Below are 23,677 nucleotides of genomic sequence, written 5' to 3'. Positions count from 1 at the left end.
TGTTTTTAGTTCCTTAATGACAAAACTTTCTTCAGTTTGTTTATCATGTTGACGGTTTTGATCAACTGTGCGATGATGATGATGGCTGCTCCTCCAGAGTGGAGCGAGATCGTTGAGTGAGTACATGCGCACACACACACACACACACACACAAACACAAAGACTATTGATGAGATTTCACAACAGGACCAGAAAAACAAGACGAAAATGAATCACCAGCTCCCTGGAAATATCAGAATTCTTGAGTCCCAGCAGAAAACAGATTTTTGAAGTCAAATATTAAAGTTCGTGCCTCTGAAACAAAGAGTTGCTCTGTCCTCCGTGTCATGCCATGACTTTGTACATGGTTCACAAAAGCTGCCATCTCAGACGCAACGTAGATAAAAGGTCATTAAAGTTCAAACAGTTTGAAATTTAACCTTATGTGCAAAACTTGAACTCAAGCAGCAGCTTAGTCTCATTCTCAGAAAATTTAAGTGTATTGAGTTTTTGTATTTTTCTTGCATTGTGTTTTGATCTTATATGAACAGGTTTATCATACAGTTTGTCACAAAGAATAAAATTATGATAAAATGATGATTTATCTGATCTGAGGGTGGTGCTGCATGAGAAGTACTTTACATTTTTAGTGAATGATTCCATCTTTGGAAGTCCATGACATATATTTGAATGCTTCGGATCTGGTGATGAGAATGTCTTTGTTGAATAAGATAATAAGAAATTGTAAGAATAACTAAATCATCATAATGTTATTTGTTTGTTGAACACTGCATTAGAGGCTTTTGATACTGTTGATAACAATATTTTGTTCATTAAGCTGCCTTTTATTGTTTTTCATGATTCTCCTTACAGCTGGTTTAGATAAGATGTTTCTGGTAGAGTTCAGACTCCACTAGTTTTTTACCCTTTACATAAATAACATTTATTTTCCAACTGAACATTGCAGTGTTCCTCTTTACGCTGATGATACCTTCTTGTACACCATCAACTCTATTGCAGACTAAACAGACCAACCACCAGACCTCTTATTAGTTTAAACTGGGCTGTTGGCTTCAGTCAGCAGTGGATGAGTTCAGAAAACAAACTATCCATAAAAACATTCAGTCGGAGCGCCCTGGTAGTCTTCTGGATAAGACACATATCACATAACTGCAACGTCAATGGTTCAGTTCCCACTGTGGACATGTGTTGCATGTCATATGCTTCTCTCTACCCATGTTTCTCATCTCTCTGCATGTTAACTGTCAAATAAAGGCCAAAAATTAAAGATTTTTTTTTTTAAGCAGTAAAAATATTTAATCTGTCCCAGTCAGAGTTTGTTCTGGGACTGTTTTCACTTGAAATTACATTACAGTTTTTATGTTAAATTCAGTATTTAAATATTCCAGAGTTGTAAGTGTTTTTCTATCTTTGAACAGATACGTGTTTATAGCCATCTACGTGTTTGAAGCCATCATCAAAATTGTGGCCAGAGGCTTCTGTGTGGGGAATTTCACCTTCCTCAGAGATCCATGGAACAGTCTGGACGTCGTCATCATCATCACAGCGTAATACACACTAGCACTCCTGTTTTACACTTATTGCTAAAAGAAAAAGTCTGAGCAACACCAAGGTCTGTAGAGAAGAGAAAGCCAGCTAATTCATTCTGTCTCATGCAGGTTCGCTCACACCAGCATTGAAAACTGAATGGAATAATTGTGATCGGTGGATTTTCTGGCTGGGACGAAGTAAACCTGTGGGAATTCCTTAAACTTTGAATTTTTACCAGAATATAAATAAACAAGCTATCTTGACAGAACTGATCTTTGAGGCAATGTAAATTGTTAGCTGTGTTGCTAACATCTAGTTTTATTGAACCTCCTCTGTCGTCGTAAAAACTGATCACAGAACAGAAAATGGTTCATGAGACAGAAGGCCATGATATTAATACCGCTTTGAATAAATGTATCATTCAGTTAGTGACCCAGCTAAAATAACAAGCCAACACGCTTTCTAAATATCCATTAGCAAGCTTATTAGCCCAGAAAGTTTTGAATAAAATGAGGACCAATCCTGAGGTCGAAATGTCAGGAGGAAGTGAAAAGTACAATGTGCAAACTCTGTTCAGTAAACCAGTACAGAGAAAATAGAAAGAAGCTAACAGTTAGCCAGTGTGGTAAGGAGAGAGCTTTCTGAACTAGTTGCAGTAATCAAGGCGCGATATAAAGGCATGGATGACTTTCTCCAGGTCAAAGATATAGGGAATTGATCTGAGCTTGGAGACAAAGTGGAGATGACTAAAAATTGTTTAACTATTTGATTGATCTGTTTGTTAAACTTCATTTTGTCACCAGAAACCAAACAAACAACTCAGAACAAACACTGTAAACAAACTGCCAACTGCCCACCGAACAATTAAACCTGCGCATGAATATGTCACCAAACTTCTAGAACCAAGTTTCAAAAGAAGGCAAATGAGTTTCACTGTGACACTTTCTGGTGTGACAGAGACTTTATGGTGATAATGGTAATGATGATGGTGCTGATGATGGTAATTGTGTGTCTCTGTGTTACAGATGTCTGACAGTGTTTGTTAATTTGGGAGGCATTTCTGTGCTAAGATTCCTGAAGATCATGGCAATCATCCCCGGTCAGTGTGTGTGTGTGTGTGTGTGTGTGTGTGTGTGTGTGTGTGTCTCTTTAAGGTGGTTGCATAGTTTTCTGCATTAAAGGGCTATGGTGTAACTCGTTTGCTTCTTGTTGATAAGTAAAAGTTATTTTGGACAAAATCTATATATTCTGAAGTCCCACCATCATAAGACAAACACTGTCATCTTGCTGACCATTTCATGTTTTTCATTTTTCCTTTTTTTACGATGAACCGCTCCATTGTCATATGGCCACAATGTCCTGATAGCTTATATATAAATATTTTCAGTTTTTAAAGCAACTTGCTGGAAACCACAAATTAACCAAAACATGAGAATGAATTGTATCTCGTGCGCACATGATAGTATTTTTCGAACATTTGATGTACTAAAACGTATATATTATATACACAATAATGTAAGCATGAAAACAATAAAGTAATGTTAGCATTAAAACAACAAAGTAATATTAGCATCAAAACAACAAAGTAACATACGCATTAAAACAATAAAGTAAAGTTAGCATAAAAACAATGACGCAATGTTAGCATGAAAACAATAAAGTAACGCTAGCATGAAGATAAAGTAACGTTGGGATAAAAACAAAAAAGTAATGCTAGCATAAAAACAAAGTTAGAATAAAAAAGTAACATTAACATGAAAACAATTAAGTGACATTAGCATGAAAACAAGATGAACATGTTGGGACTACATGTGGACCACAGTTTACCACATGTTTCAAGGCTCCAAGAAACCTGAGCCCTGGGGGTTCCCACCCAAAGTGTGAAGCTCCACCCATGGATCCCAGGTTATCAAAACTAGAGATTCCCGTCTTATCTTTCTCTTTTCTCCACGAGCTGCAGCAGGAGCAGCTCCTTGCTCTCTTTCTCCTTCAGCTGCAGGAGCAGCTGCTTGCTCTTTCACACCTCCAGCAGCTGCTGGAGCAGCCCTCTGCTCTCTTGTGTGGCCTGCTCACAGCAGACACACACAGTCTTCTTTACGGCAGAAGACGTGAGAGCCTGCCTAAGACTCAGAAACTAAGTTTCCTTGTGCCAGCAGCTAACACACAAGTCTGCTGGCCAGTTTAACAAGTACAGGAGCCGCGAAATGGAGTTAGCTTGCCGCTAACTCTACACAAATGAGTGACCTGGGCCCTCTGCACGACTGGAGTGCTGTCTCCCCAGCAATGCCTGCATCTTTCAGCTTCAGAGATTGATCACATTATTGAATTTGGCAAACTCTTCATTAAACAGCCTTAAACACACAGTAACAGACAGTCCCTCAAGGAAATTGCGATTTTGCTAAATTACTGCAACTTTTCTGCGTGAAATGGCCAAATCAACAGACCGCTTTGGATTTGGACCAATTGTTGCATTTCGTGTTGTGGTAATTTGCATCATCACAGCGCACATTCAGCAAGGATTCAGGAGCGCATTTAGACGGATGAATCTCAGCTGCCAACAAAGATGACTGCCATAGACCGAGCAAAACAATTCCAGAAAAGTTTCCAAATGAAGTTTGCATTCAGATAGTCAGAAGAATACAAGTTGATGTTGTTCAGCACTTTGGAAAAGAAACTATATGTTTAGATCAATGGATTTATTTTAATGGCATTATTGACTGATTTATTTGGTGCTAATGTTTAGGTGAAAGTTTATTTAATAAAGGCTTATAAATGGAACTCAAGTACAGTATTTTCTTCTTTATATAACTTTGAGCCCATGGTTCTCATGTTCAGAAAATACATTTTAAAAAAAAAGTCATTTCTGTGATTTGCTTTTTATTGAAGGAAGTGATCACATATGACTCTTCATCGGTTGTAGTTTAAATAAAATCACATTATTTTCCTTTGTTTGCAATTTTTCACAATTCCCACAATCTTACTGCAAAAAGAACAAAACATCACAAAATGTATCACAATTTTTGAGTAAAGCCGCAGCAAAATCAAACAATTTTAAGGAAATAATCACAAAAAATCCTGGAAGGACTGAACAGAAGAAGCAAACATTTATTCCTGCAGTTTTGGTGAAAAATCATTTCCTTCATAAAATCCAGGACTCTGACCAGATCTCTGAGGCTATTAGCTCATTCTGCAGGGGGGGAGGTTCTTCTTGTGATAATGAACATCCATCTATTACTTCTGCGATTTGCATAGTTTAAAGCACAAAAACAAATTCACATATTGATCTTCTCATAAACTCTCATTCATTCTGGTTTGCATTCTGACCCCCTGCCTGCTGTTTTTGATGTCAACAATTGAATAATTTGATTTCCTTTTTTTAAACCCTCCTCTCTTTTTCTCAGGCTTGAGGACGACTGTCGGCACTCTCGTCCAATCGGTGAAGAGGCTGGCTAATGTCATCATCGTGACAGTGTTCTTCCTCAGCGTCTTTGCTGCGATTGGTCTGCAGTTATTCATGGGAAACCTGAGGCAGAAATGTGTCATTAACCTGTCTGGCAACATGAGCACTAACGGTTCTGATTTCCAGGAGTTCATCAACAATCCTGGTATGATGAGAATGATGTTGATGTGTCTATAATATTGATATCTACAGACTTGTGTTTATGTTATCGATTTGTTTATATTTTACAGGGACAAAGCTTATTGATCACCATCAGTGTTAAACAGTTGTGTCTCTTTTGGTCATTTTGTGGTTGTTTTGTGTTTTATGTCTGTAAGTCAAAATTGTCAAGTGTTTGTTTAGATTTTAACGGATGAGCAGCTATCATACTGACAGCTCTAACTTCTGTCTGTCTCTGGTAGAGTACCAGTACTTCCAGCCTAATCATTATGATGCTCTTCTATGTGGAAACAGCTCTTTTAGCAGGTATGTTGAGTTTACACAACTCCACATATGACTGCTCTGTTGCGTGCATTATTACTGATGGTGATGATGGTGTGTTCAGGTCCTGTCCAGAGGGTTTCACCTGTCTGAAGGCAGGAAGAAACCCAAATTATGGATTCACCAACTATGACTCATTTAGTTGGGCCTTCCTGGCTATGTTTAGACTGATGACCCAGGACTACTGGGAGGACCTCGCCCATCAGGTCAGTAACTGACTCATCCCACAACACAGTCTGGACTTAAGGGCTCTCTGGTTCCACCTGACAGAGCTTTAAATTGATATTCTGATGACGTCACAGTGATTCAGCAGTTACGTGAACATTTTTTTATTTATTTTATTTGTTTATTTAACAGGAACAATAGAGTAGAGTTAGCCTAGACAGACAAATTCACAAAAGAATTACAGCATTTTATGTTATAATTTGGACAGGGGTACAGAGAATAAACATTGCGTCATACAAAATTAAAAGCACGTTCCAGTTAAAACATTACATCATACAAAAAAACAAAATAAAGTATTCTATGTTTAGTTCTTTGTGGTTAATGGTCACATGATAGGTAGAGCACTGTCTGATAGTGCTGCGTATTGTGTTCAAAATGTTGCAGCTCTAATGCAGTACACAGTTGCCTCTGGTAGATGCTCTTGTTTGGGGGGGGGACAAGATTGTGGGTAATTTTGTCAATTAAGCAGGAGTTTGCAAAGTAGACAAAATTATCAAAGGTCAACAGGTTGTACTGTGTAACTGTATGACAATGATGATACCTTGCAGGCTTTTTGTCTAATATTTTAAGGGTTCTTTTGTATAAACTGTGCATGGGCCTAATAATGTTTTTTTCCTGCTTGGGACCAAGTGGTAATATAATATGACAGGTGTGGGAAAATCATAGAGTGCATGTACAACTTAGCAGCATCTGTTGACAATGGGTTCCTAATGAATTTGAATTTGCTAGGGTTCAGTTTGACTGTACGGACTGTTTTTCAAAGGTTGGGTGTGAATCGATAATTATCCCAAGGTACTTAAAGTCTGAGACTCTTTGAAGCTTTTCATTCTTAACAAAGATTTCAGGCTAATGAACATATATGTAGTCTTGCTAATATCTAAAGTGAGACAGGAGTGAGTGTCAGAGATACTAGACATTGCTGCCGTTAACTTATGTGCCACCTACTTTCTTGTCTCGGCATGCACATGAATTACGGTGTCATCTGCATACATATCCGCCTGTCTGTCTGCAGACTATGGCTGTTCGAGGTAAAATCTACATGGTCTACTTTGTGGTCGTCCTCTTCCTTGGCTCCTTCTACCTGCTCAGCCTCTTTATAGCAACGATTGCCATGGCGACGGCTGAGCATAGTGAGGCCAGTGTCGCCGAGGCCAAGTGGAGAGAAGAAGAGATTACTGAGATCCTGCAGGCGCTGAAGAAGTGTGAGGAGGATGAGGTGAGATCATTACATCATTTTCATCAAACAGATAATATCACATACTGTAAATTCTCATATAAAAAAAACTTTTAAGTGTGGATATTCTAGAGGACGTGTTTCATGCACGGTAGTTTAATTCCTGACATGACTCTACTGATGGAGCTTGTGTTGTGCAAATGTTCATTACACAGAATTTATCAGCATAAAAGGTCAACATGGAGGAAGCGGTGAGTTTGTATTAACTGTAGGAAGAGAAGAAATTAGAAATAAAGGCCTGTCCCAAATAAACACCACTGAGGTAAAGAAATACCCCAAACACTACTTGTCAAGAACTGAACAACAGCTTGGACTCAAATGCAGACAGACTCAGTTGGCAAGTTCAAAAATCAGTCCTTTAATCACAGCTGGGTCAGTACACAGGTGATCAGTCAGCAAAACAAGATATCCAAATCAGTAGGCTAGAGGCAAGGTCGAAGGCAAAAACAGGTTAGGAAACTAGAAGGCTCACAAGGAAAAATAGGCTGGAACGCTGTCACACAGGAAACAAGACGAAATGGCACAGAAGGAAGGGAACACTGAGACTATATACTCTGGGGGAGGGGAGACAATGAGACACAGGTGCAACACATCAGGGCAGGGCAGGTAATCACACAAGAGGGAGACACACGAGGGCAGGAAGTGAAGGACCTGAAATGAGACAAGAGGTGAGTATCAAAATAAAACAGGAAGTACACGACAAAGAATACTGGGAGAAACAAAAACAGAAACAACTACGATCCCTTGGATTTAGATCCTAAAAATAATAACAAACACGAGAACAAACATGGATTTCTCTCTCTCTCTGTGTGTGTGTGTGTGTGTGTGTGTGTGTGTGTGTGTGTGTGTGTGTGTGTCCGCCCTACAGAGTGAGGTCTCTGACAAAAAAGATTCTCCACCACAGAGGAAAAATTCGGCTGCAGAAATAAAGAACCACAAGCAAGAACACGCTGCTATAGAAGGTACACACACACACACACACACACACACACTGACTGTCTTAATATATGAATAGTATTTAAATACATTTAAATTGATAAAATAATAAAGGTGCAATATACAACATTCTGTAAAGATATAGTGGAGTAATGGCGACCCGAGCAGAGAATGAAGTCACACTCCCTCCGTGTGTGTTGTACTCTGATTTTCTCTGTTATTTGCTCTGATAGCCGGTCCGGCCGCACATGCATGTTAGTGCAGTCCCTCCTTTTCCTCCACATCCATTTTCAAGTCATGTCACAAACTTTCTCTTTAAATTACAGCTAACCAGTACGCTAAAATATGTTTCTGAAAACATCTGAGACGAGAAATAGGCAATGCAGTAACAGAATCTTGATCTATATTTGATCAGCTCTGCCTACTTTGACAGTTTGATCTGAGTTTCATGAGCCGTGTGTTCAGATGCTGTTTTCACGCGCACATTTGATTTGGTCAGAGATGCTGGTGCTATAGTGCGACATCTAGTGGAGCTGAATGTTGTATATTGCACATTTAAAATATATTCATTGTAAGCCATTGAGCCCTGATTAATATGTCAAATAAACAAATACAGACTTCAACTGCTCTGACTTCAGATGTCTCAGTAACCAGTTTGTGTGTTTCAGGGTTTAAAGAGGAACACAGGTCGTGTCCTCCATGTTGTTTTTCCTTTGTCGATCACTTCCTGAAGTGGAACTGTTGTGGCTGTTGGCGGTGGCTCAAACAGCGGCTCTACACCTTCGTCATGGACCCGTTTTTTGACCTTGGTATCATCATCTGCCTCATCATCAACATCATCTTCTTGTCCATGGAGCATTACCCGATGATGGTGGAGTTTTATCACGTGCTGAGCATCGGACATCTGGTCAGTGTTGGGGTGAAAAATCTGAAGCTTTAATATCTAAACTGAATTATTTCAGAGACAAACTACACATGACACTATACTGACTGTTTATTACCTAGACAAATGGATCAATATCCATATTGTTATCTTTTTGGTATAGCTTTTACTTCCAGTTTTTTCCAGTGTCAGTTTGTTGTCAGAGAAGCTGATAACAGCACAGAACAGAAAAGGTCACAATGGAATACATTTAGTTTGTACATTATAACCTCTATTTTAATGATATTTGATGTTAATCAGGAAAATGAACTGATTCCACAGGATCTCCTGGACAGATTAAAAAGTGAAATCCAGACTTAAAGGTGTTTAATGCAGGTTTACAGAGAGGTGCAGTCAGTGGTGTAAGAAATATTCAGATCCTTTACTTAAGTAAAAGTAGAGATGCTGTAAAAGTCTTGAATTCAAAATGTTCCTTAAGTAAAAGTACAGAAGTATTATCAGCAAAATGTACTTAAAGTATCAAAAGTAAAAGTAGTCTGGTAATCTTGTAGAGTGTTATATTATTATAGTATATTATATGGTTTATGTTTTATCACTATCACTATTAAATCACTATCAAATACACGTAAGAGCTTTTTAATGTTGTAGTTCATCCATGTGGAACCAATTTTTGGTAGATTACTAGTAATAGTAATGTATTATATAAGTGTATAGGTGCTATATAAATACACTTTATTTATATCGCACCTTTCACACAAAGTACACAAACTTAACTAAAGAAATACAAGACAATTTAAACAACAGATATATTAAATATATTATTTTATGTAAAATCTTAATCAAAAAAGTAGCTATGAGCAGCAAATAAATGTAGTGGATTAAAAAATACAAAATAGCATAAAATGGAAATATTCAAGTACAAGTACCATCAATTTGTACTTAAGTACAGTACTTTGGTAAATATACTTACATTTTGGCTTACCATCTGGACAACCAATGAGAGTTTACAAACACACTCAGACCTGTTCACATCTGGCATGAACATGCGTCTCGAGTGACCACTTGTGATTGGATCTCATTTCCCCGCTCTATATGCAAATAAACTCGCACATCATGTCTGTTTGTAAAGACCAAATTTGTTGTTGTTTTTAACCAACAGGAGGGGGCCATGTACTGGGGATGTGCAGAGATCCCAGTATTTGTATTTGTATCTGTATTTGTTGAGGCAGCAAAATTATTTGTATCTGTATTTGTATTCGAACAAAAGTGGAAAGAGGCTTAAAAATCCTGTTTTTGTTTTTATGACACTTTTAATTTTAGAAAATTAAAGTGTTACAATAAGTGTTCATGAATACCTTATGAAGGCGATCCCCACATCAGGTCTTGAACTGGAGTCTCCCAGATCATAGACAACTGCGCTGACTACTGAGCTAAAACTCTACTCATTGACTCATTGCAGACAGACCTCTACCTATTCATACACCCATAACACAGAGACAGCACACCGTGTAACATGTAGGGAGGAACTTCAAAGCCAATTATTGCTTTGCACTTTTCATTTATTGCATATTTTTTACAACCTAACTTTGTGGAAAGGAGAAGGGGAACAACAGGTTATGGGGAGTCCCTTGGGAGCACTTTGCTAGTGTCAGTAACTCAGCTTACAAATAACAAATTATTTTTAAAATATTTGTATGAAACAAATATTTGTATAAAACCCACTATCTGTGCTTTGTCGAATAATGTATTTGTATTCAGGCACACCCCTACCGTGTACCCTCCATCTGAAGCTACGTTCAGGATAAACAAGCTTTGGGAACATGATTTCAATTGGGAGTGCTGACTATTAACAACCCCCAAAAAATGTTTTTCAGTTTATTAAATACCTGCAGCGAACCCCCCCCCCCACAGCAGAAACGATAAGTGCGTCTCCCCGTCAAGAGAGACGTACTTATTGTAACCTATTGAGTAACTTCATTGATTATTTAAATCTCCTGACACACTGACAGGATCGGTCACCTGATAATTAATGTTCTGTGTTCTTCTTCACATCCAAAAAGTCAGCTGTGACACACACATGGTCCAGGTTCATACAGTGACATTGTTTGAGTTAAAGCAGCCGTCCTCCTGATAAATCCTGAGCTCCGTTACGTCGAGCTTTTGATTCCTTTATTGTGTGTTTTGATGTATTGATGATTAAAGATGAGAGAGGCTGTAATTGTAAACGTTTCCATACACGCAGTAATGTGTCACTGCAGTATTGTGGGATATTTAAGCAGCAAAAACTAAAAACTTTAATTATAAACTTGACAGGACAGAGGAAACTCTCAGGGGAAACAGAATTATTGTTTTAGCTTCTGAAATAAATTTTTTAGACAGACAAACAAATAACAAGTGGTTTTTTGGTTTTGGTTTAATTTCTGTTCCAACTGCCGATTTGAAGACTAAAACTGGAAAAGCACTTGGATTCCCATTTTTTTTTTTAAAAATTCACACGAAAAACTGAAAAACAAAATAATGCACTGTATATTTGTTTATCCTGTTATCAAACAATTTGAACACGGCCTTGGACGGAGGGTACACAGACTGGGAGGTGGGAGGCAGTAATGCCCTTCCCGTGCCTAGTCTGTCAGTTGAGAAAGCGGTCCTTCAGTGTGGCCCAGACCACCTCCAAATGTGGTCTGAGTGATCAGATCACCCGAGACGCATCTTAATGCCAGGTGTAAACAGGGCCTCAGTATTTAACACCACCCAACCCTGACCTCTGACCTTTAACCCCCCGCAGGTCTTCACAGCGATCTTCACTGTTGAGATGATCCTCAAAATTATTGCCTTGGATCCGTACGGCTACTTCCAGGTCAGACTTCCTGTTTGTCGCCAGCTCAGTGATGATGACCGACAGCTGTTCCCATGGTAACGTGTGTTTGAGGCTGCTCTGTTGCTGTGGTTACAGGTGGGCTGGAACATCTTTGACAGCATCATCGTCATTGTGAGTCTGGCGGAGCTGATATTGGTTGACGTTGAGGGTCTTTATATGCTGCGCTCCATCATATTGGTCAGTGTGACTTCAACATCATCATCACAAATACAGTGATTAAATTACTATTATTTGATCCCCTCCCCTGTGCTATTTGCTCTTTCTACTAATGAATTTACGATCAATGAGAAACATTTTAGATTGTTTAAGTATGCTGATGACATGACCTTAGTTGGCCTCCTACAGAAAACAGACCCTTTAGGTGAAGCTGCCTATCTGGCCCACATTAAGACCACAAGAAATCTTCACTGGATGGTCACTTTTCTACCGTGAAGCATAAGAAACTGTCTACAAAGAATAAACAACATAATGTAGGCAAATCACTGCTATCGAAGTGGCTGCATCAAGGCTCACTATGTTATGATAATGGATTTATTTTAAAGTCATTATTGACTGATTTTATTTAGTGCTAATGTTGAGGTGAAAGTTTACTGAAGGCTTATAGATGGAACTCAATTACAGTATTTTCTTTACCATATAACTTTGAGCTCATGTTTCTCATGTTCAGTAAATAAATACAAAATTAGCATTGAAATATAGTAATTTATGTGATATGAAAGTATGCTTTTTATCAAAGGCAGTTATTACATATGAGTCTTCATTGGTAGTAGTTTTTTTTTTTTTTAAATTGCATTATTTTCTGTTGCTTACAATTTTTCCTAATTACCACAATTTTACCACAAAAAGAGCACATAAAACATTGCAAATTGTAATCTTTGAGAAAAGCCGCTGCAAAATCAAGCATTTTTGGTTGCAAAAATCACAAAAAAACTGAAATCCTGGAGGGGCTTCATCTGAAAAATAACTAAAACAGTCAAATAAATGTAGTGGAGTAGAAAGTACAATATTTCCCTCTGAAATGTAGTGGAGTGGAAGTAGCATCACATGGAAATACTCAAGTATAGTACAGTAGTTGAGTAAATGTACTTAGTAATTTTCTACCACTAAGTGCGTCTTCATGTTTTGGTGAGTCCACCTTGGTGGACAATAAAGATATATTCTATTCTACTGCCTCTCTGCCTGTCTCCTGTCCAGCTGCGAGTGATACGACTGGCCAAGTGGTGGCCGAGCTTCAACATGTTGCTGCGGATCATGAGGAACTCAGTGGGAGCTCTGAGGAACCTGACTCTGGTTCTTGTCATCATGGTCGTCTTCTTCTCCGTGGCCGGCATGCAGCTGTTCAGGAGGAGCTACACTGATTGCGTCTGCCGCATCTCTACTGACTGCAGTCTTCCTCGCTGGCACATGGCAGACCTCTTCCACGCCTTCCTCGTTGTCTTCAGGATCCTGTGTGGAGAGTGGATCGAGACCATGTGGGACTGCATGGAGGTCTCAGGTCAGACCACGTGTCTGATCTTCTTCATCATGGTCCTGGTCATTGGAAAGCTTTTGGTGAGTCTCTGCAGTCAGACAGACCTGATCCCGTTTCCTGTACCGCACTATTCAGGTCAGCTGTAGCTACAAACAGATCCAAGTCTGGAGTAAAAGACTGGAGTTTCTGGCATGAAACAGCTAACCAAGTCTATACCCTTCCTCTCTTTTAGGACCCATTTACACCTGGTATTAACATGTGATCTGTATCTTGATACATTATTTGGATAATGACATCCGATCTATGGATCTTTGCATTGACACCTGGTACTAAAATGCGTTCTTGTTTTCTCAGCTGTGCCCACATTAAGACTGGATCTCTGTATGCAAATTAGCAAGGCGGACTTGTAAACAAACATATCGCATCCCAGGTCAAGGAAACTGCTGCCACGAATGGAAGGTCATTCACTTTTTTTTTGAGGGAAGACTTCTAGCTGCTGCTACGAACTGTAGCTTTTACAGAGCTTGCTTTAGCTGGCAGGAAGAGGTGGAGATAGGTGAGATTTAAACTTACTGGGCAGATTTTTTTCTTTAAGAGCTGGTATTGTGGAAAACAAGAAAAATTAGCTTTATGGATATCTCTAATCCATGAATATATGGATTAGAGTGATGGCAGGGGCCTCCTGTGCTGTAAATTTACTAATTTCTGTGTCGAAATTTTGAAATTTGTGGCTTAAGAGCGAGCGGTGTTGAGGCTTAACTCGTTACTACATCACACTCAACAGTCAAATCAAATATGCAGGAAGCTTGAGCACAAGGTAACTTCTACTACGTAACTTCCAGCCTGGTCGCCAGAATAAAACGTTAGCATTGTACGTTTCTGCAAACCACAGAAACGTTGAATATCTACGTTTCAACACGTGAAATACGTAGCATATTAACATTTCAACAATATGTATCATATGAAAATGTCAACAAAACGTATTATGTCAACATTTCCAAAATACGTATCATCTCAACATTTCTAAAGTGACGTAGTTCACATGTGATCTAAATGAGTTGATCTTTCCTATATAGGAGGAGGAGCGGCAGGTGGATGGTTAGTAAGTTTGTTGGCAGCAAGTTGGAAATCAGCAGAGAACACGGTTCGAGACCACCTCGAAACTGAAACCAATGTCCACTTCCTGTTTCAACCGACAAAAGCGGGTGTTTTTAGCGAGACGTCAGGACATTTGCAGCCGTTTTTCTGGCGAGAAAACCGGCTTTTTTTAGTGAGACATCATCTGTTTTTATTTTATTTTTTATTTTTATTGTAACCCAAACCATGATCTTTCCCCTAAACCTAACCAGACCTTAACCACAGCGTTGTCACACCATAAAACGTCATTATTCAACGGGTAGAAATGTTAATATGCTACGTTTGTAGAAATGTTGATATGATACGTATTACATGTGTTGAAACGTATATATTCAACGTTTCTGTGGTTTGCAGAAACGTTCAACGCCAACGACTGGGTTGTAACTTCTGTTGTTGGAGTTTCTCAACGAGATAACGGGCAAAGCGGGACTTTGTGAGGAAACTTAGACACGATCTTACTGTTGTAACAGCAGGTTCTTCCCTTCATTCAGGATCAGACTCTGGTTCATAGTTTTACGTCTCCAGCTGCAGCCATTACTCCAGGTAAATATGCAGTGTAAGGGAACTTGCATTAGTCATTAGGAAGTATTCTGATTGGCTTGAGGAAAGGTGGGTTCCACACCTCCAGCCAATCAGAGTAAGTGCTCATTAATGATGCAGATTTTATGTAAATGGTTTCAGAAACAGCCTGCTGGAGGACAGAGGGGAATCTGGGCAGTAAGGAAAGATGGATTTAAATAAATCTAAACAACTTTTTTGGTAAATAAAATGTGACAGGTATGTTTAAAATACACCTGGTATTTATAAAAAATTAGTCAAAAAAGGCCATAATACCAGATCTTTATGAATGTGGTCATGCTGTATAGATTGTATTTACACCTGGCTGAGATCCATTCACAATGCGAGCCTGACCACCTCCAGATGTGGTCTGGCTGATCCGATACAGATCCAGATACAGATCAGATGTTAACGTCTGGTGTAAATGGGGTACTACTACTAGGTCCTGAAGCTGTTCCCGACTTTGTTTTAGGTCCTCTTTCTCCGAGCTTTATTTTTTATTTATTTGTATAGCCGAATATCACAAATCACAAATTTGTCTCAGGAGATATTACAAACTGTGCATCAATACAACATCCTCTGTCCTTAGATCCTTGATGTGAATAAGGAAAAACTCTCTAAAAAAACAAAAATGGAAGAGACCTCAGGAAGAGAAAACAGGAGGGATCCCTCTCCCAGGACAGACAGACATGCATTAGATGAATGTACAGAATAGAACAAGAAATACAAATAACAGAAATACAGCTTGGAAAAGATATAACATTATTATATTTTTATAATACTGACTATATATTATTATATATTATTATTATATTATAATGGATTTATGATGTATATAAAAAATGTGATGAAGAGGATGCTGAGCAACTTCCAGGTGCCGCCACCTGTTGCAGATTCTGGATCTGTTCCTTCCCTTGTTTTAGTCCTGAATCTGTGGCCTCTTTGCAGGTCCTGAGTCTGTTCATGGCCTTGTTGCTAGCTAATGTGGCAGCTCCAGACAAAGAAGAAGGAGGAAATAAACTACGGGTCATCATAAACCGCATCAGGAGGGCTCTGGACTGTGGCCACGGCACAGAAAGGACCGGACCTGAAAGTAGATCTATCTATTTATCTGTGGTGGTGATTATTAGCTGATTTGTTTTAGTTTTGGGGTTTGTTCTAGTTTGTTTTTCAGTCGTATTTCACTGTCTTTCTTACTTTTAGATGAAACCATAATAACGACTGTAGTTTGTGTGATTTACTAATTTTTTCCTGGTTGTGAATTTCATTTTTAGAGGTTAAGAACGAGGAAGACAACAAGAAGGAGTACCTGGCTTTGACCTTGGTGACCTCAGACCAGCCGGTGTCAGAGGTCAGATCATTCAGTGTTTAACAGCCTGCTGCTGATCTCAGATCTGCACCAACACGATTTTCTTATAAATGAACTTTAACTGACTTTAGAGGACTTTGTGTTTAAAATCTGTTGAATGTGTTTGTTCAGTGTGACGATGTGCCGAAAGTTCAGGAGAAGAAAGACGATAAAAATCATGATGGAAATACACCTGAGAACTGCTGCTGTGACAGTATGAATACACACACACACACACACACACAGACACACACACACATGTCTTTAGATGAATAACTTCAGACAGGAACTTTAAAAGGATCTTTTTGCAAAAAAATGATTAAGAACAGGGGCCAATCAGTGATCAATAAAATGTCTGATGATTTTTTTGTGTTTGTGCACGTGTGTTTCAGAGTGTTACCAATGCTGTTCGTTCCTGGACATAGACACGTCCCGGGGCAAATGGAGGGTCTGGACTAACTTCAGGAGATGCTGTTTATCCATCGTAGAACACAGTTTCTTTGAGGCGTTCATCATCGTCATCGTTCTGCTGAGCTGTATAGCTCTGGTGAACACAAACATACACGTCATATATCACACATGATCATATTCTAACTGTAAACTCGCTCAGACAGACCCGACACTTTATCTGACTTCCTTAACTTTTTGTCAAATAGTAAAATAAATAAATCAAGTGAAGCCTGTGAGTCAGTTCATGCAGCCCAACTCGAGACTCCGCTCCCCTCACATGACACGCTCCCCTCACTGCAACACATATCCAACGCACCCTTACAATTATGGCATTTACTGTATATAATACCGTATTGTCTTGAATATAAGACGACCCTGATTATAAGACAACACGTTTCCCTGATATAGTAGAAGAGAGTCCTCATCCTTGTAAAGGTGAAATCATTCCATTAAAGCATAATGTAAATCCCACATTAGTGTATCTTGTCTATCTGTCAAACACTCTCGTGTCAGGGATCATTTTTCAGACTGTTTGTCTGTTTTAACTTCTCATCATCTGATCTGGGACATCAGTAATTCTTGGCTGACAGACAATTCAGTGTGTTTCTGCGGTAAAGACAGTGTTTTCACTCATCAGGAATTTATTTCCTCTGTGGCAGAAAAACACATTATACGAGCCTTCAAAAACTCCTGACTGACTCTAACAGACTGGAAGAAACTCACTAGCCTAGCAAATTAAGGCTACAAACAACCCATAATGCATCACTCTCTGTAGGAGCCTCTGTTACAGTATAGTACTCCATTCAAAAATATTCAAAAAAAATAAATAAAACGACCTCCACTTTGTCAAACGCTTATTCAGGAATAAAATATTGTCTTATGTTCTGGCCAATACGGTAATCTACCCCTTGTTAGTTGGGTTGAACTTTTTTTTTTTATCACACTTTAAAAAACAAAGTGCTACAAGTTACAGTGCTTCACTAGGCAACAGAAACCAAATAAATGAATCAAAGATAAACACTATCAAAGTGTCAATGACATGATATTAACTTTTATAAAAACAGTAGTGAAATATATTTGAAATAGAAAATGACTTGATTATATCTCCTCTGCAGCAAACCTTTAACATTTCCAAATTACATTGATTTTGATTGTTTTCAGTCAATCGTGATGAGGTGGTGTAACCAATATCTGGTTACAAACACACATGGATCATGTAGGAGTGAAGTTCAGATCATGAGTTTGAGAAGCTCCTGAGACACCTGGTCCGTGACAGTGAACACCTGTCCAGGTGGTAACATCAGTCTGTATGTGAACAGGTGTACAACAACATCCTTCTGGAGAACCATCAGGTCATGAAGGTGGTGCTGAACTACGCAGAATTAGTGTTCGCCTGTGTGTTCGTGGTGGAGATGATTCTCAAGATGGTCGCCTTCGGATTCAAGAGATACTTCACCAACAAATGGTGCTGGGTCGAGTTCGCTGTTGTAATCGTAAGAACATTAATCAATAACAGTGATTACTGGTTATATATTGATATTGGTGCTGCCTCAATTTCCTCATCATGAACATATATTGATGACTGGGAGTTGTAACTGCCTCTTCACTTCTTCACAATTATGCCATATTTTGACAGTTAAAAGACATGTATATCTGAATATCATCTGCATAGAAATGATTATATATATATACCATTAAAAGTCTGTATTATGTGTCCAAAAGAGTAGAGTTGCCAGGCAACCAGCAGACACTCCAGGAAGTAACTGGACACACAACCTGCTTAAAACAAACCTTAAGCTTGAACTAACAGGTGAAACCAACCAAACCCTTTAACTGAGTTAACCTCTTCCACTCCATCCCCATTTTGGAGTTAGTACTGAAATTAAAATGTCTGCAGTTCCTAAACCACAGTGACTATCTGCATAAAAAAAGATCTTTTTCAGAAAGGAAACATCCCAATGTTTCTTGTGAAAGTGTCAGAAACACTTGATGTGATACAAAAACTGGGCAAAAGGTCTTTAAAATAAGTAAACATTGTCTTTTCATTCTAAATAACTGCCTGTGATTGTCTGTAAAGATGGAGGTCAGTATGGGGCTTTAAAATAAATACCAGTGAATACCTGCCTCACATTTGAAGAAGACAGCACACAGTATGACAATTCAACAGTGTTTTTGTGTTTGTCATGAAAAGGTCCAGACGGATTTCGAAAAAGAACTTTTGTAGACTCATAATTTACTCCTGAGACTCCTGATAATAAAACACATCCTGATTACAACAAAATCTCAAGAAACGGAGAGAGGGACAGCTAGCAGATGCTTGTGTTCTAGCAGAGTTAATGAAGCTAAACATGATGTTCTTTTGCTCAGTGTTTAACATTCACCTGTGCTGTTATGTCATCATCAGGTGTCCCTGATATTTGTGACAAGCAGCATGCTGGGATGCGCCAGCCTGACATCCATCAAGTGTGTGAGGGCTCTGAGGACCGTGTCATTCTTCCCGGGCACGAGGGTAAGACAGGCACATCCACCAATCAAAATGTATCTGAGTAACACCTGTCATACAGGTGAGTGCAGGTCAGTGTCCTGCATAGCAACAGTAACTAAGTGGGTGGGCCTTATTTAACCCTGGCTCCTCCTCTGTCTGACTGCAGGTGGTATGGTATAGTGGCTCTATTGGATTCAATGAGATGAAAAAGAACACAATTTATTAAATAAAATAAAATAAATGAATAGAAAGAACAAGCATGCATGCGTTTGTGTGTGTGTTTGTGAAAGGCTGTGACTGAAGATTGGACTGTATGTGTTTGTGTGTGTGTGTGTGTGTGTGTGTGTCTATCATAGGTCTACTGTATATATAGAAGTAATAAATGTTTGTTTATAACATAACAATATGTTGTGTGTGAGTGTGAGTTGTGAGGAGATTGAGTACAGATGTCATGTGTTGTTGTGCTGGTTGTCTCTTAGGTTGTGACATGCACTGACGTATCTTGCTGCTTCAATGGCGTCAACACTATTTTCTCCAAGTGGATTTTAGCATTTTAGTCTGGTCAGAGAGTGTAAATCTTTGGATTTACATTGCAATCACTGAGTCTGTATTTTGTATTTGTATTTTGTATTTTGTCAAAGTAAAAGTTTATCTCATTTTAAACAAAAAGTGATCACCTGTCTCTCTCTCCCTGTCTGTCTGTCCTCAGGTGGTGGTGGACGTCCTGCTCTCCATCATCCCGTCCCTCCTTGACATGCTGATGGTCGTTCTGGTCGCCTGGTTGATCTTCAGCATCCTTGGAGTGAATCTGTTTGCAGGAAAGTTTTATTACTGTTATAATGAGACATCTGAGGAGATTATCCCCCCTGAGTGGATTAACAACTACACTGAGTGCTATATGTTGATAGAGGAAGGCTACACTGAGCTCAGATGGAGGAACCAAGTGTTTAACTATGACAACGTGAACGCCGGATATCTGTCGCTGCTACAGGTTGGTCAGTCTGAACAATGGAATGATTCAATCTGAGACACAAAACAATGAAACCATCTAACACCACAAAACTGTTATAACCAAATAACACGAGAGATTTGTTTTCTTTTTTAAAAAAAACAGGCTGACAGGAAACAAAAGGTTGAAAACTCTGCAGAGATTCTTTGTGTTTGTTGAACTGAAGTGAATCTTTGATTTCAAACGTCCAGCCCCGGCATTCAGAATGAACCTCTGATCAGAGTTTCAGTGTTGCTGCAGCCTGATAACAGTTAATATGATTTTACATCACAATTTACACTTAAATTAAGTGTTTTCATTAAGAGGTTTTGTGTTGATTCTCTGTCAGGTTACATTTAAAGGCGCTATGGACATCATGTACGCAGCTGTGGACTCCACAGAGGTCAGTGCACCTACTGGTACTGCTACTGGTACTGGTACTGGTACTTTAACTAATACTCACACTGTACTGGTAATACTACTGCTACTGCTACTGGTACTTCAACTAATACTGTCACTGGTACTGGTAATACTACTGCTACTGCTGCTGGTACTTCAACTAATACTCACACTAGTACCGGTAATACAATTGCTACTGCTGCTGCTACCAATACTGATACTGGTACTTCTACTAATACTGACACTGGTACTAGTAATACTACTGATACTGATACTGGTACTGCTGTAGTTACTACTACTTCTACTGTTACTAATACTGGTACTGGTACTGGTAATACTACTGATACTGGTACTGCTACTGCTACTGCTACTGGTACTTCAACTAATACTCACACTAGTACCGGTAATACAATTGCTACTGCTGCTGCTACCAATACTGATACTGGTACTTCTACTAATACTGACACTGGTACTAGTAATACTACTGATACTGGTACTGCTGTAGTTACTACTACTTCTACTGTTACTAATACTGGTACTGGTACTTCTACTAATACTGATACTGGTACTGCTACTGCTACTGGTCCTGGTACCAATACCAACACCAGTACTGCTACTGATACTGCTACTGCTACTGAAACTGGTACTGGTGCTTATATTGGCACTAGTACTGCTACTGATACTGATACTGATATTGGTATTGGTACTTACAGTGGCACTACTACAAATACTGACACTGGTACTGATAATACTTCTGATGCTGGTACTGGGACTAGTACTGGTACTTGACTAATACTGACACTGCTACTTGTGATACTACTGATACTGATACTGGTACTTCTACTAATACTAATACTGACACTGGTACTGGTAATACTACTGATACTGATACTGGTACTTCTACTAATACTAATACTGACACTGGTACTGGTAATACTACTGATACTGATACTTATACTGGTACATCTACTAATACTAATACTGACACTGGTACTGGTAATACTACTGGTACTGGTACTAATACTGACACTGCTACTTGTGATACTACTGTTACTGGTACTGATACTTATACTATGTATATGTGTATATCTGTGTGCGTTTGTGTAGGTGGAATCTCAGCCAGGGTACGAAAAAAACCTGTACATGTACCTGTACTTCATCGGCTTCATCATTACCTCCTTCTTCGTCTTCAACTTCTTCATCAGAGGCTTCATCAACACGATCAACCAGCTGAGACACAAGATATGTTTCTACTCACTGGCAGACAGACAGAGATATAATTGGGTGGTTACCATGCCAACAGCTCAGATTACATAATTGGGTGGTAACCATGCCAAAAGCTCAGATGGATGTGACGTTCAGGTGTTGTCTGTTTAGGTTAAAGTTCAGATGTTGATGTTGGGTTCTCCTGTTTCTGTCAGCTGACTGTGTTTCTGTTCTCGTCTTTACTTTGGAGGGAAACATGTTTTCTTAACGGAGGGACAGAAGAACCTTTACAGGATCAAGAAAAAACGATTTTTCAACAACAAACCTCAGACACCTGTTCCACGACCTCAGGTGGGTTCGCTGACTTCCTGTCCAACTCTGTCCAGAACAGACACGTGCAGGTGTGACGTTCAGGTGACACCAGGGCTGCGTCAAGAGTCTCCTTAACCGTTCAGAAATAATCAAAGTGATGCTCTTTTGGTCCAGCATTTAGGACGAGGTGTAAGTATTAGACTCTGAGGTCTAGTTCATGTATCAGCCGCCGCACCAAGTAGAAATATCACAACACTGGCTAACTGTAGCCTCGGTTTGTGTCTCTCACACAGAGCTGCTGGTAGTATTAGCAGGTCTGATTAGAGATGCAGAAAGGCAACACCGCACATGAACGAGAGATGTTTTCTTCTTCTGTGGCAGTAAACACAACATGTAGGCTTGTCAATAACTGAGCTGTAATCACAGTTGAACAATATAAGGGCTCACGATGGTAACGTTAACCATGAAAGACAGCAGGGCTGTGGCTACGTACTGACACTCCCTGATACACAACGTAACCCTCCTTCCTTCCCTCCTTCCTTTCTTCCCTCTCTCTTTCCTTCTTTCCTTCCTTCCATCATTCCTTCATACCTTCCTTCCTTCCCTCCTTCCTTTCTCCCCTCCTTTCTTCTTCCTTTCCTTCCTTCCTTCCTTCCTTCCTTCTTTCCTTTCCTCCTTCCTTCCTCCTTTACTTTCTTCCATCCTCCTTTTCTTCCTCACCTCCTTCTTTCTTTCCTTCCATCATCATCATCCTTCCTTCCATCATTTCTTCCTTCATTCATTCCTTCCTTCACTCTTCTCTCCCTCCTTCCTTCCTTCTTTCCTTCATTCCACCATTCCTTTCTTCTGTCTTTCCTTCCTTCTTTTCCTTCCTTCCTTCCTTCCCTCCTTTCCCTCTTCCTTCCTCCTTTACTTTCTTCCATCCTCCTTTTCTTCCTCACCTCTTTCTTTCCTTCCATCATTCCTTCCTTCCTTCATTCATTCCCTCTTCTTTTCCTTCCATCCTCCCTTCCTTCCTCCTCTCCTTCTTTCCTTCCTTCCCTCCTTCTTTCCTTCCTTTGTCCTCTCTTTCTTTACCTCTTTCCTTTCCTCCTTCCTTCCTCCTTTACTTTCTTCCCTCCTCCTTTTCTTCTTCTCCTCCTTCTTTCCTTCCCTCCATCCATCATGCCTTCATTCCTTCCTTCCTTCATGCCTCCCTTCCCTCTTCTCTTCCTCCTTCCTTCCTCCTTTCCCTCCCCTCTTCTTTCCTTCCTTCCATCATTCCTTCATTCTATCATGCCCTTCTTCCTTCTTTCCTTCCTGCATCATCCCTTCTTTTTGTATTTCTGTCTCAGCAGAATAAGGTCCAGGCTTGCGTCTTCGACCTGGTGATCAGACCTTGTTTCGAGATCTTCATGTTTGTGATAATCTGCATCAGCGTGGTGGCTCTGATGGTGGAGACTGACGACCAGAACATGGAGAAAACGTTGATCCTGTATTGGATCCATTTCATCTTGATCGTAATCTTCACCATAGAGAGCATTCTGAAGATCATCGCTTTCGGGCGGCGCTACTTCAGGGACGCCTGGAACATCTTGGACTTTGTGCTCGTCATCGGGTCCATCGTAGGTGAGACTGGTGATGTCGTCTTTGATTTATTCAGATGCATTAAAAGGGTAGCGCAGAGATTTAACATCTGGAGACTGTAAAATAAGTGG

General features: G+C 39.5%; 1 protein-coding gene across 2 annotated transcripts in view; it reads left to right on the top strand.

Annotated features, from left to right (window-relative positions):
• Positions 1–23,677, top strand: part of LOC137183577 (sodium channel protein type 4 subunit alpha B-like) — a 35,023-nt gene that overhangs the window by 4,820 nt on the left and 6,526 nt on the right. Inside the window, exons 5-27 of one of the 2 annotated variants that reach the window (XM_067590732.1) lie at positions 27–116; positions 1,419–1,547; positions 2,556–2,629; positions 4,932–5,135; positions 5,392–5,455; positions 5,535–5,676; positions 6,708–6,911; positions 7,798–7,891; positions 8,534–8,772; positions 11,534–11,605; positions 11,702–11,803; positions 12,821–13,177; positions 15,741–15,885; positions 16,067–16,143; positions 16,273–16,354; positions 16,533–16,687; positions 17,910–18,083; positions 18,995–19,099; positions 19,785–20,066; positions 20,413–20,466; positions 21,570–21,704; positions 21,912–22,019; positions 23,318–23,588. In XM_067590732.1, the coding sequence (XP_067446833.1) occupies positions 27–116; positions 1,419–1,547; positions 2,556–2,629; positions 4,932–5,135; positions 5,392–5,455; positions 5,535–5,676; positions 6,708–6,911; positions 7,798–7,891; positions 8,534–8,772; positions 11,534–11,605; positions 11,702–11,803; positions 12,821–13,177; positions 15,741–15,885; positions 16,067–16,143; positions 16,273–16,354; positions 16,533–16,687; positions 17,910–18,083; positions 18,995–19,099; positions 19,785–20,066; positions 20,413–20,466; positions 21,570–21,704; positions 21,912–22,019; positions 23,318–23,588 (3,359 nt within the window). Of the gene's footprint in view, positions 1–6; positions 117–1,418; positions 1,548–2,555; positions 2,630–4,931; positions 5,136–5,391; positions 5,456–5,534; positions 5,677–6,707; positions 6,912–7,797; positions 7,892–8,533; positions 8,773–11,533; positions 11,606–11,701; positions 11,804–12,820; positions 13,178–15,740; positions 15,886–16,066; positions 16,144–16,272; positions 16,355–16,532; positions 16,688–17,909; positions 18,084–18,994; positions 19,100–19,784; positions 20,067–20,412; positions 20,467–21,569; positions 21,705–21,911; positions 22,020–23,314; positions 23,589–23,677 lie in introns of those variants that run through there. The other variant, XM_067590730.1, reaches the window with a different exon arrangement.

Source organism: Thunnus thynnus, chromosome 5, assembly GCF_963924715.1.
Source record: "Thunnus thynnus chromosome 5, fThuThy2.1, whole genome shotgun sequence".
Lineage (NCBI taxonomy): Eukaryota > Metazoa > Chordata > Actinopteri > Scombriformes > Scombridae > Thunnus > Thunnus thynnus.
The sequence above is the reverse complement of the archived record's forward strand: the minus strand, read 5'-3'. Positions and strand labels throughout refer to the sequence as shown.